This window comes from Myxocyprinus asiaticus, chromosome 18, assembly GCF_019703515.2.
Source record: "Myxocyprinus asiaticus isolate MX2 ecotype Aquarium Trade chromosome 18, UBuf_Myxa_2, whole genome shotgun sequence".
NCBI lineage: Eukaryota > Metazoa > Chordata > Actinopteri > Cypriniformes > Catostomidae > Myxocyprinus > Myxocyprinus asiaticus.
In genome coordinates this window covers 19,867,556-19,881,614 of record NC_059361.1, presented here as the reverse complement: position 1 = coordinate 19,881,614, position 14,059 = coordinate 19,867,556, and the positions used below count along the sequence as shown (strand labels likewise).

The 14,059-nt window shown below is 40.9% G+C and overlaps 1 protein-coding gene across 2 annotated transcripts in view; it reads left to right on the top strand.

Annotated features, from left to right (window-relative positions):
• Window positions 1–14,059, top strand: part of LOC127456528 (tumor protein p53-inducible protein 11-like) — a 75,065-nt gene that overhangs the window by 44,149 nt on the left and 16,857 nt on the right. Inside the window, exons 1-3 of one of the 2 annotated variants that reach the window (XM_051725075.1) lie at window positions 5,027–5,253; window positions 11,679–11,814; window positions 12,356–12,493. In XM_051725075.1, coding sequence (XP_051581035.1) covers window positions 12,365–12,493 — 129 coding nt within the window. In that variant the 5' untranslated portion in view covers window positions 5,027–5,253; window positions 11,679–11,814; window positions 12,356–12,364. Of the gene's footprint in view, window positions 1–5,026; window positions 5,254–11,678; window positions 11,815–12,355; window positions 12,494–14,059 lie in introns of those variants that run through there. The other variant, XM_051725074.1, reaches the window with a different exon arrangement.

The window sequence follows — 14,059 nt, the reverse complement described above, 5'->3', positions numbered from 1 at the left end:
AATATTCTATGGTTTAATTATATATATTAGAGGTCGACTGATAGTGGATTTTGTCGATACTGATAACTAAGGTTTTGGAAAAGGGCAATAACAGATTCATCGGCCGATAGTTTTTAAATTTGGTTTAAAGAATGTTAAAAAAAAAAAATTCCTTACTGTAACATGCACAGACATAGAGGCTACAAGAGTCCAAAATGTATAAAATTTCACTAGGTGAGGTTTAATTAGGATTAAGGTTTATTATTATTCACAATATATGCAGCTGGAGAGGCAATGTACAGTGCATTCAGAAAGTATTCAGACCCCTTCATTTTTTTCACGTTTTGTTATGTTGCAACCTTATGCTAAAATGCATTAAATCATAATTATTTTTCACATCATTCTACACTCCATAATGGCAAAGCAAAAACCAGATTTTTTTATAACTGCAAATTTATTAAAAAGAAAAAACTGAAATATCACATTGACATAAGTATTCAGACCCTTAGCTCAGAACTTTGTTGAAGCACCTTTGGCAGCGATTACAGCCTCAAGTCTATTTGGGTGTTATGTGACAAGCTTTTCACACATGGATTTCGGGATTTTGAGCCATTCTTCTCTGCAGATCCTCTCAAGCGCTGTCAGGTTGGATGGGGACCTTCGGTGGACAGCCGTTTTCAGGTTTCTCCAGAGATGTTCGATTGGGTTCAAGTCTGGGCTCTGGCTGGGCCACACAAGGACATTCACAGAGTTGTCCCAAGCTACTTTTGCATTGTCTTGGCTGTGTACTTAGGGTAATTGTCCTGTTGGAAGGTGAACCTTCAGGTTTTTATTAATGATATCTCTGTTTTTGCTGCGTTCAGCTTTCCTTCAACTCTGACCAGTCCCCCAGTCCCTGCTGCTGAAAAACACCCCACAGCATGATGCTGCCACCACCATGCTTCACTGTTGGTATGGTATTGCGCAGGTGATGAGCGGTGCCTGGTTTTCTCCAGACCTGATACTTGGAATCGAGGCCAAGCAGTTCAATCTTCGTTTCATAAGACCAGAGAATCTTGTTTCTCAATGTCTGAGAGTCCTTCCAAGCAGGCTTTCATGTGACTTGCACTGAGGAGAGGCTTCCATCTGGCCACACTGCCATAAATCCCAGATCGGTGGAGTGTTGCAGTGATGGTTGTCCTACTTCAAGTTTCTCCCATCTCCACACATGATATCTGGAGCTCAACCAGAGTGACCATCGGGTTCTTGGTCACCTCTCTTACCAAGGCCCTTCTCCCCTGATTGCTCAGTTTGGCCAGGCAGCCAGTTCTAGGAAGAGTCCTGGTTGTTCCAAACTTCTTCCATTTAAGAATTATGGAGGCCACTGTGCTCTTGGGAACCTTCAATACAGCTGAAATGTTTTTTTAGCCTTCCCCAGACCTGTGCCTCAACACAATCCTGTCTCAGAGCTCTGAAGGCAGTTCTTTAGACCTCATGGCATGGTTTTTGCTCTGATATGCATTTTCAGCTGTGAGACCTTATATAGACAGGTGTGTGCCTTTCCAAATCATGTCCAATCAATTGAATGTGAAGAAACATCTCAAAGATGATCCAGAGAAATAAGATGCACCTGAGCTAAATTTCAAGTGTCATGGCAAAGGGTTGTTTTGTGATATTTCAGTGTTTTGCTTTTTAATACATTTGCAAAGTTATCAAAAACCTGGTTTTTGCTTTGTCATTATGGGGTATGGAGTGTTAGATTGGTGTGAAAAAAAGAATTTTAAAGAATTTTAGCATAAGGGTCTGAATAATTTCAGCACTGTATGTGCCGATAGGGCATGTTTCCATAGTCGCATTTTCCTTTGCATGCTCTTGCTTCAATTTAGATTTACTTGATTATCTAATCAAAATTGCGCTGGCCATAGAGGAACACGAGGAATAATAAAAAAAACTATTGGCAACTATCATCATAGATTTTTGCTGATAACCGATATTTCCAAATAAGCAACTATTAATCGGTAAAACCGATATATCGGTCTACCTCTAATATATATGGTAGTGTACAGTAAAATATACAGGCAACAAAATGATATTTAGTTAGGGCTAGGCGATATGGTGATACATATCTTTGCGATGACAAAGTGTCAGTTGAAAATTTGCTATATCGTGTATATCACGATATATAAATATCCATGTGCGCAGCGTAGGCTTATCTATCAGTGGGCAGGGGTTCACGTGAGACTGAGAGAATTTAAGAAACATGGACCAGGTTTAAAACAATTTCAGCAGCCGCCCAAGCAAATTCAGTGGCATTCATCTCACTTTCGACATTTCATTCTCATCTGATTCGCACATCTCTGGAGCACAAGTGTGCACGAGTCCAGCAGGATTCCTGATATTTACAGTAGAGTGCAGAGTGGGATCACTTGTGCTACTCAATAATTTTTGACCCAGAAAAATCCCTGAGAAAAACAGTGTGAAATCTGTGGTGTGGGATTACAAAAGCCAAAACAGAGCAGAAACGTTTTATTTGCAAACTGTGTCGCATTACAATAATCACTCGGAATGCAAGCAATCTGTTTTAACTCCTTAAATGAAGCCTGCAAAAGAATATTATGAAAGGTGCATTAATTCGTCTTTTTTTTTTTTTGCAAAAAGTGTTTATTTATTTGATATTTGTTTTCTGTAATAAGTGTTTATTTTCATTGCATTATTTTGTTCTTTTTTTTAACTCATGTATTTTTCTCTGTTGCATTGCTTTGAGAAGATCTTGAATTTCTTGAGGAAATGTTATAATAATATTGGTCAACAACATAGACTGAAATGTGGCTTAATGTGAAATTTTGTATTAAGAATTAAGAATAATTTAAAACCAAGTTTTTTTTTTTTCTTTGACTATTGTCAAGCTCCAGACAAAGAGAAAATTATATAAGAGGAATTATTTGGAAGTATTTAATTCACTGACTGAATTACGCAAAAATAGGCAGTACAATATGGTTTATGATTTTCTAGATATATTGTGATATATATCTTTATCGTTATATAAAATTACTCATATCATGATATAAGCTTTTGGTCATATCGCCCACCTCTACATCTCGTAATGCCTGAAACATTTTTTATTTATTTATTTTTTTTTGTGTGGTAACCATTTTTTAACCCCTTTTCCACTATCGGGCCAGTGCGAGCCAGTGCTACCAACTGGCCAGCCAGGGCCAATTGCCTTGGACCTCGAGCCACATGGCTCCCTCTCCCCTTCCCCTCTCGTCCATCCGGTCGCCCCCTTTGTGACTTTGGACGTGTGGGTCTCCCCGGCTACATCCCCCGGGGTGCGCACGGTGGTCTTCCCGGCGCGGCGCCTCGGCCGGTGCCTAGCAGCTGGCTTAGAACTGGTGCGGACCAGGGGAATCTGACTGTTTAAAACAAAGCATCACGAAGGCCCGCGGCGGGTGTTGACATGATGTAATTTCTGCCCAGTGCTCTGAATGTCAAAGTGAACCGGATAGTACATCGCCCGGGTCAAAAAAGTACTATAGCATGCGCTTCTGGGTCGGGCGCATCTATTAGGGCAAGGACCCCCTCTGGCCCTGTGGCAAAGGGTCAGAGGGCTGATGGATGTAAAACCGACAAGGCCGTGAGTGATACATATAGACTACGAGAATGTTCGGTGGTCCTTACTCGCCTCAGTGAAGGCACGGTGGGAGGTGTGAGGCCACCCATGACTAATGTCAAACATGATAGCCTCGGCGCGAGGTGTTGTGCCACTGAATCCCTGAGTGCAGGTCAACCTGCTGCTTCCCTTATAGTTGGTCCCACCATGACTGACACTCCCACCAGGGCTGAAATGGACTTGGCCAGCCAGGTAATTATCCAGCTTCCACTTGGTGGTGGGAGATGCAAACTTTGTGGCGTATCCATGGGCTTCTTGATGTGTGTGGCGAAACACTTTGCTACTCACCATGGCCAGGTGCCTTTGAGGTATAGTTGCTCCTCATGTGGAAAAATCTTGGGAAACAGTAGATCCATAACATGCCATGTTCCCAAGTGTGGTGGGATGGCTCATCTAGTTTGAGCATGATGGTCCGACCTACTGCTCTAAGTTCTATTATGTGACTCTATGGAGCTTAATTATACAAAAAGTTGGAACGTGAATAAATACAGAAGCTTGGATCAAGGGCTTTCCTTCAAGTTTAGAGTGCTCTCAGGCTGTGGGGCTAATGGCCGGTACATGAAGACTGGGTGTTGACAACTCTTAACCTCGTTGAGGGGGGGTGGAAGGCACTTACGGCGGAGGGTGCTGGCCTGGTTCCGTAGCCTGAGAGTTAATGATCAGACATTTAAAGTGCGGACAAGGTAATGAACCTGCCTCTTGGGCGGATGCACTGGTGGAGAGGGCGTGAAGATTCTGGTTGTGTTCGGGTCCTGTAGATGGTGGTTGACTTGATTGGTCCCTGGGGTTGTATGGCTTGGCCTAGGTCTGAGACTGATTGTCATGTGACCATGTGGGTATAGTTGGGAGGCCCCTTGTGGTTGCCCGGCTGTGCTCGCTCAGAAGCATAACCTTCTGCTATCATTTGCCACAAAACCTTGGGGAGGGGTGGCGTGGGAAGCAAAGGCGACCCACGCATGGTCCCCCACAGCCTCTTGATAGGATGCGCTGTACAACATCATCTGCAAACTACAGAGGGCATTGGGTACCTCCATGATTAGTAGGGTTGGATACCTTTGGGGCCCTATTCCAATCCCACATCTTGTCATACCAAGCCCTGGATGGATTCCGTCCCAGAAGGGGCGAGGAGGCTCGATTAACTCTGCTTTCTGTTTCTCCTAGGTGAGATGGTGATGCTTGTGGTGATGGGAATGGCAGGGCCTCATGTTGGCACCAAGGATGCCCAAGGGCGCCGCCAGTGAAATACCACTACTCTTACCGTTTCCTCACTTACCCGGTGAGGCAGGGAGGCGAGCTTGTAGTGTCAAGCGCCGAGCGCCACGGATGCGACCTGCCCCGGGGACAGTGGCAGGTGGGGAGTTTGACTGGGGCAGTACACCTGTCAAATGGTAATGCAGGTGTCCTAAGGTGAGCTCAGGGAGGACAGAAACCTCCCGTGGAGCAGAAGGGCAAAAGCTCGCTTGATCTTGATTTTGAGTATGAATACGGACCGTGAAAGCGGGGTCTCACGATCCTTCACGAGCCGATGTCGGCTCTTCCTATCATTGTGAAGCAAAATTCACTAGGCGTTGGATTGTTCAACCATAATAAGGAACGTGAGCTGGGATTAGACCGTCGTGAGACAGGTTAGTTTTACCCTACTAATGTTGTGTTGTTGCAATAATAATCCTACTCAGTACGAGAGGAACCGCAGGTTCAGACATTTGGTGTGTGTGTTTGGCTGAGGAGCCACTGGTGAGAAGCTACCATCTGAGGGATTATGACTGAACACCTCTAAGTCAGAATCCCCCCCTAAACGTAACGATTCTGCAGTGCCGCGGAACTCCGATTGGCCCGGGATAGCTGGCCAGTGAGGGCCTGGCAAGGAGAGCCATTCCAGATGGGGCTGGGGCGGCCAGATGAATGCCGACACTCTCCCATCACGCACCGCACATTTGTGGAGAACCTGGTGCTAAATGACTCGTAGATGACCAAATTTGATCTGCATTCCCACCATCGGGCCAATAGCCCCACAGCGTTGCCCTAAAACCCCCTCATAACATGCCGCACTGGTGCAATGTCACACACCCTGGCCATTTTACAAACAAGAGGGAAACTCAAGCTGAGGTATCATGTTATCTAGTTATCTAGAATATCAAGTTTATTTCATTTGTAAACATTAGCTAGCTAGCCAGATAAGTTAGTGTTAACAACTCACAAACAGTAACTGCCATGGTTTCCCTAGTGGTCTCTCCACTAACTAAGCTAGTTTGCTGGTCTTGGCTGTTTTAATCTGGTTACCCAACCTGGCCAAGCTGGTCTTCCTGCCCGACTAGATAAAAAGTGCCCAAAACCCCTCTGAAACCAGCCAACTGACCAGCCTGACCAAGCTGGGAGACCAGCTAAGACCAAGATGGTATGACCAGCTCGGTAGCTGGTTTGCTGCTGGTCCAAGGTGGTCTACCAGGCTATATTCCAAAACACAGCTACACAACCAGCTTAAGCTGGATTTTCCAGCAGGGCTGACTTTAGCATCCAGTAACAGTCTATAACTTAGTAAGTGATATGCAATTTATCAGGGAGTCGGCCAATTCTGTGCTGTCCCAATCGCAAAATCATACCAGTGCACTGAAAAGTTTGCTATCTAAAAATAGTGAGCATCGTTGCTCACTATGTTTGCTTACCGGATTCTTCGTCATGTCTTCTGAAGTCCTTCAGGTTGTTAGAAGATGAGCACAAGTGTAAAATTATAAAAGTCCAAGCCTTATTCTCTTTTTAAGAGATTTTGTTTGTAATGTCTTTCATCCATAATGACTAGGGATGCACCGATACCGATACCAGTATCGGGCCCAATACTGAGCTCATGTACTTGTACTCGTACTTGTAAAAATACTCTGATACCAAAGACCGATACTTCTCGTGACGTAATTGACAACTTTCAGTGCACAGAAACACTGGCGGCAGCAGTAGACAAAATGTCAGTCTCAGCAGTGTGGAAATATTTCAAAATTAATGATGACAACCCACACATGGCAGACTGCCAACTTTGTTCTTCAAAAGTATCAAGAGGAGATACAAAAACAAGCTCGTATAATACGAGTAATTTGATAAAACATCTGAAATTGAAACACAAAAATGAGCACGGAGATGCCAACTAATCTGGTAAGAAACCTAATTAAGTTTTTACATTGAAACATGTTTGAATCAAAAGATTAGATTCTCTATGCCATTTTTAAATTTGAGCGATTTATCACGAAACGCCACGCTGCTTAACACAGTGTACACTACTGTGTACAATAGGGCTGCCCCCTGTTAGTCGACCAAAAGGTTAATGCATGAGAAGAGTCTTGCAGAAAAAAAAAAATCTCCACAGGAAACCCATGAACACCGTATTACCGCTGGTTGGACGCTAGGTGGTACTATGGGGTAATTGTTGTTAAGCAGGGTGAGGGTTAAGCCTACACAATAAAGCAAGACACCTTGATTTCAAGCTTTGAACTTTATTTTTTATTTATTTTAACTAAAAATTCAAATGAAACTGGGAAAAAAACTAAGTGCAGTTAAAATGTGTGTTGTTCAACTTTTTGAAAGATGGCTTTACAACATTTGTCAACATCTCTCTGGCAAAGAACCTACTTCATCTCTTTCGCAATATCCAATTACATCGGCAACCCCCGGGCTGAGGGATCGGTGAATATTCTTGCTTTAGTGACATGGGACAATGCTTATCAGTACTTAGATTCAGAATTTATAATGTATTATTTTATTTTAACATGGTTGGCAGTGATTGGATGATGCTGGACATTACTTCATCAGAAACAATTATGCTAATTTCTGATTGGTAAAATTCTTCAGCACTGGCTATCATTTGTTTGACAGTTCAAAGAGAGAACATTGAGATTTTGTTGCCAAAGTAGAAAAAACATTGTAACATAAATCAAATCAAGTAAAAAAACAAACAATTATATAGTTTATTTATTTATACTTTTCCCAATACACATTGTTCCAAAGCAGCTTTACAGAAAAGCAGCTGTAATGTCTGTAAAGTCTCAAAAACATGAATAACCAACACTCCTGGAAACATAATAAACAATTTGATTTAAAACAAAAATTTGACATTCTATAGCTTGGTATTATTTAACATTTCACAACTTAGTCCCACTGTCCACATGTGTGGAAATACATTTTTAGGAAAACTATTTGCTCCAGAATTTTTCATGTTTATTAGGTGCTGCTATTTACAAATCAAAAATGGAAATGGAAAATGCACACAGCAGTCATGCTCAGGTCTCAGGAGGTTAAAATAAATAATACATTGTATTGTATAATTCCAAGTTCAGTGTGAATAAATGACTAAAAGTGTATGTGTTACACTGTAAATGACATACAGACAATAAACAATTAGAACGTTATTCACAATTACATGTAAGTTAATGTAAGAGTTAATCACCAGCCAGAATTTCATGATCGTGACAGCTCTATTTGTGAGTGATATTTTCCCCTTCTGAGGCGTTTGTGTATGACTATCAATGGGAAATGACACACTTTTACTTTATTAGACTCAGACTTGGCTAAGCTATATATTTAACAACAGTGGGCTAATCATTGCTAATGATGATCGCTTACTTATTTGTTCATTTGACTTGACTGACAGTTCCAGTAAAATTTGTGCCATTATTTGTAATGAGAGTTCTCAAAGGTTATTGATGAAGTCCACATCGTGTTTCTAATGTGTACACAGTTAAAATTCCTCTCGTATGTCCTATTTCAGTACCTGTTTTTTTTCTTTGTTCATTTAAGGTGATGTAACTTTTTTAATTTCAAAATAATGTACATTCTACTATCCCAGTTTATTGTTCATTGACAAGTAAGCCATTCGTAGGTTTTTCCTCCCCCAGAAGTATAAACACTGAGTCTCCCAGGCACTATCAAAACATTGGTGTTTATATTTTGAGTGGCCTGCTCAGCCCCACCCATCCCTTTCTAGCCCAACCTATAGCGTGAGTTTGGTGCGTGGCTAATTGTAGTAAGCTGTTCAGACGAGAGAATATGAACATCTATATTCTCGTGTACAGAGGAAAATAAATGTAGCTTCGCCTACAGATGTTAAAGCCAAAATTCAAAGACTTGCTAAAAGACAGAGACATAACGGAATAAAACCAGAGTGAACAATGGCATAGAATTTACAAGCTGGAGGACTTTGTGGGAATTTATGGGGTTCGATGGAGACATCAAACTTGCTGAGTTGCTCCTCAACAGGTAAGCTACACTCAAGGTACTGACACACAAATTATCTCATTACTGTTGAGCTCCAGATAAATTCGTAAAATACTCAGAATATGTATCGTTACGCTTACTAGTTACCAGAAGAACCATCCTACCTCATGTGCCGCTCAATCCAGCGATGTTATCGGATGACCCAATTCCTCTGCCACGCTTTCTGTCCGGTGCGTATATGTTATAGTGGTCTTGTTTATTATGAAGTTAAAACATTTATAACCTTTTATTTAGTATGGCTTATTTGTTCATAGGGAGTGCGAAAGGGCGTGATGAGTCTAAAGATTTTTGGAAAAGGTTGTTTGAAAACATACTTTATTTTTTCCCAAACGCGTTCCAAATCTACTTTGGTCACAAGCGGATTAGCAACTAATTCCCTCTCCGATGACTCCAGATAATTGATCCATTTCTCGACGTCCCCGATTCTTGTAACCAACTCAGAGAATTTTGCCTCCATCGCCGTAATCGATCGACGTATTACAGCAAGATCCTCCAGGTCCGCTATGACCTTTGCCAGCATTACAGACATGCTGGACAGTTGCCGTTGAATCCAAACTGAGTCCTGGTCTGCGGCCCTGTCTTAGGTATCAGCTTGAGCACGTAAGTGTCTTTTAATATCTCCAGAGTCTGAGGATTTTGAATTCTTTGACATGTTGACTTCATAGAACAGTTATGTAGCAGGGTGTATCGAATTTAAAAATAATTAAAAACTAGCAAAGTGCGCAGTGCTCGTCGTTTACACGTCCGATCCCCGCATGGCGCCACGCGACTTGTCTCAGCTGCAGTTTTTAACATCTCCTTGACTCATTATTTGATCGGACTGCCAAATTTAAGATTTTGTATAACAATATAAACTAAAACAGTGTATACTGTGCAGTATTTTGAATGTAATAAGCTAGAATTCTATTCTGAACATTGCCATAGGCTTGTGCTGCTGTGATGTGTTGGGATTTTAGCAATAAAAAAATTATGTTTACAGATCTTATCCTGGCTTTGCTTCTTTATATCATCTGCCATTAGCAGATGACATACATGAAGAGGAGCTTTTAAAAAAGCCAAGCACTAAACTCACATGACCATGAGATCTTTAACTTGTCAAAGGTGTGATTTGACTGCCAAAAGGGTAGCAATGGAGTGAGTCATCAGGAGGAACAGAGCCTCATCACAGAATATATACTTTCAGTAATGAGGAAGGGTGCTAAATGCGCAATCTGTGGTGTTGCTAGGCAACTGCAACTGCATCAGCATCACTCCAGTAGCCTCATGTCAAGAAACCACACTATTGAATGGCATTGCCGGGCTGGTGTATGTGATTTGTTGCACATTGATTGCCCCAATGCCTGGCTCTTATCGATGATGGTAAAGTCACACACACACTGTGGACAAGCGCTTATGAGCCAATATCATTCGGTAAAGGTAATGATTTGGGGGTGTCACCAGTTTAGCACAGCTACTTTCAAGACATTTAGTGTGACTATTTTTGTGGATTTTTGTTGTCGCAGTCTTTCCAATCTAGTTTTCAGTCACAGTCATGAACATGTTTCTCTTTGCCCCATTGTCTGCCATATGTAATGCTGTGCATCAGTTATGAAGCAGGTGTTGTTTTGCCATCATTAGTGCACAAAACATTAATTAGGAATCAGTACTGAACGTTTAAACTGTGAGCTGTTCGCTAACGTCGCCGTGTACTGATGGTTGCAGAAGCACACTGATAAAAGATAATCTGTGCTCATTAATTCAGATTCCCAGCCATTGCAGTTTATACATTTATATATTTATAAATAGACGAGACAAAGCTACCACTATTCCCAACAGGATTTAGCACAAACCTTGTCATCTTTTCTGGTCTAAAGTTTTCTGTCCGATTCTCCTGTTTCTCTCATTACTTTGAATGAAAGAGTCAGATTTCCTGGCTGTAGCAAGTGGTCGACTGATATGGGTTTATAAATGGCCAATGCTCCATCCATCCATTCATCCATCCTTTTTATGCTGAACATAAAAAGGAATGTTTTAATGAATATCTTGTGTTATCTTTTGAGAGTGGTGTGGCGTAGTGGGCTAAAGCACATAACTGGTAAACTGGCACATAAAAGGTTGCTGGTTCAATCCCCACAGCCATCACCATTGTGTCCTTGAGCAAGGCACTTAACTCCAAGTTGCTCCAGGGGGAATTGTCCCTGTAATAAGTGCACTGTAAGTTGCTTTGGATAAAAGCGTCTGTCAAATGCATAAATGCAAATGTAAATGTCTTTTGAATGCAGTGGCCAAATATCGGCCGATTAATCCGCTTGGTCATTCTATCATTCTATCACCAACTTTGTATGTTCTGTTTAGAGTGAAATGTTTGGTCTGTTTGATACAATTTTAAACAGTCAAGTATAAATGGTTCATATGCAGACAGCTTTCAAGCAATATCTCTTATTCATTGCATTATTATTCACAGCATTTGAAACGTCCCTTTTTTATGTTTAAATTACTAGTTTTTTTACTGATGAATGGCTAAATTTTATTAAAAAAAATTTTTTGCCAGGTTACTTTTGCCAGTCTTTGTCGAGTGAAAATATGCTGACACAAAAATTATTGGAATCAGAAGGGGTTGCAGTGGTTGATTTATTCATTAATTTATGCATTTATCCATAATTGAATTCCAAAATTTAAAAATTTAAAAATGTGGTAGTACTTTAATTTTTAATGTAATTTTGCATCTTTTTTGTTTTTATGCTTTGCTTTTGAGTAGAACAGTGTTGATGACTGTACTCACTTTAAAATCTACCCCTCTCTTTCTCTCTTGCAGCTGCCTGAACTCCTCCAGACTCAGGCGTGCACACATTTCATCTTCTTCCTCATCGATTGTGACGCTGAACTTCTGTCTCCCTCTGCTGAGGGAGCTCTTGCTGTTTTAACTTCTGCTGTCCAGCACACGAAAGCAGGTGACTTCAGTACATGCAATGAAAGACAATCACTATGTCCTTTTACACTCCAGGCAACCTGGGACTTCTCAGTAGACTGAGATATCATATTCCTGCAGGCCAAGCAGTACATGGCAGGGGATATGCTATGGCCCTGTCTGCATCTGACATTAAAATGTCCTCATTCCAGTAACACAGTGTCTAACACAGATTGAGGTTCTCCCATAGAAGAGCTGTCCCCAGTTTGGATGCAAACATTCAGCACAGGCACTACGTAGCCTGTGAAGACTGATTTTTTTTTCCTATGTGATTTTTATTACTACATTGTTGAGAACAAAATATAATTGCATCCCATGAGTAATCATTTGCCTCATATAGGGGGTTGACTGGTTTGCCAGGCCAGCCTTGTGCCCTTGAGGATTCTGCATAGGAAAGATCTTATCTCAGAAGAAGAACTCCATTCCCAGTGCACAAAAGTGTGTGTGTGTGGGCACTGTGGCCTCTCGTAGTACATGCAGGAATTTGTTGTGACGAATCTAATATGATCTTTCTTTTTCTGAAGACTGTTGGAATGTCTTCTAAATCTCATCCTCCTCTGATGAAGAAACACAGTCAGACTGATCTGGTGAGCCGGCTCAAGACGCGCAAGATCCTGGGTGTCGGTGGGGAGGATGATGAGGGAGAGGTGCATAGGTCAAAGGTCAGTTTTCAAACCTTGCATTTTTGTTTCCTTAAATTTCTGTTCGTGACTTGCATACCAACTAAAACTAATCTGTATGTTTATGTTTTGCATTCAGTTCATGTTTCATTGTGTAATTACAAAAAACTGATGTTTTAAATATTAATCATGTAAGAGGTAAAGTCAGTTCAACTCCCAGGTTGTTGCACGGCAGCTGTTTAATTCAAGCACATTACGCCTCAATGAGACACTCGATGCCAATTTAAGATTGTATTATATTTTTAATGTGGTTTGATTTTATTATACTTGGTTCACTCTACCAGTTTGTGCATAGTATGTTGGAATTATTAGATACAAAATCATCTTTAGTAACTCTTAAGTTTTTTTTTTTAACAATCACTTGCTCTAAAAAAAACATGAAAAAATATTTTAATTAATCTTGTGTCATACCATTTATCAGATAGGGTAAATACAGGTAAACTGGGACACCTTTGCCATTCATCTCAATGACAAAACTGTCTCAATTTACCTGTAATGACCCTACACAACATACAAATCTATGTGCCTTTTACTGATTGAGGCAATTAATGTATCTTTCTTTCATTGATAATCTGTTACTGTTAATCTTTCACTGCTATTACTATAAAATAAATGAAGTTGATGTCGCTGATGATACTCTGTGATACTGATGATATTCTGTGGTCTATATCTGTTTTCCTTGGTACCTGTACACGCATGCATGGACATAATCAAGCTCTTTTTCCATTGAGATCATATCTACACTCAGGTATATCAGTGGAAAAGCCAACATCTCTATGATATAAATAATGTAAAAAATCTACTTGCTTTCCTGCTATATATATTTAAACTGCATTGAATCATGTTTGCAAATACACTCTGAGATGCTTGTACCCCTACAGTATCTGAGGATGTTTATACTTGCCATGAGTTCACAAGTAAAGTAGAACATTGTTGATCTGGTATGTGAGAGAGAAAGACAGACACTTTCGAAAGCAGAAATAAATGAGGGAAGCACTCCATTCCACTTTTCACTCTTTTTTCAGCTGCATGCGCACAGGAAAGCAAGTGTGGCTTGGTAAAACGGCTGTTGTTGTCTGCTTGAGGAGGGTGGTTGAGCTTTATGTATATAGACTTAAGGGGCATGGTTTGGTGGATTCGTTAGGGTTACACAGAGCTTTGGTACGGGCCTTGTTTTGTACTTCCCATTTCAACACAAATACAGCTTAGGGTTATTGAACTCATATAGAGTCTTTTTGTAGGATTTGCCAAAGCTATTCCGCCATTTATTCGCCAGCCTTTCTGGTAGCTCACTGTGGCTATTCAGTATAATTTGAAAAGAGTGATGGAATTGTGTGATTTAAAGCAATAGTACAACTAAATATTTACTCACCCTCGTGTTGTTCCAAACCCCTATGTTGTTGTTTTTTAAGGGGAAAACTCCCCTTAAAATGCTAGAAATGCTGCGCAGCTCTTGCAATATGACGAAAGATCATAGTGTCAAGCTCCAAAAATGACTACGCAATAGCTTTATGTGAGGAACAGACCGAAATGGGTCCAGTTGTCAAC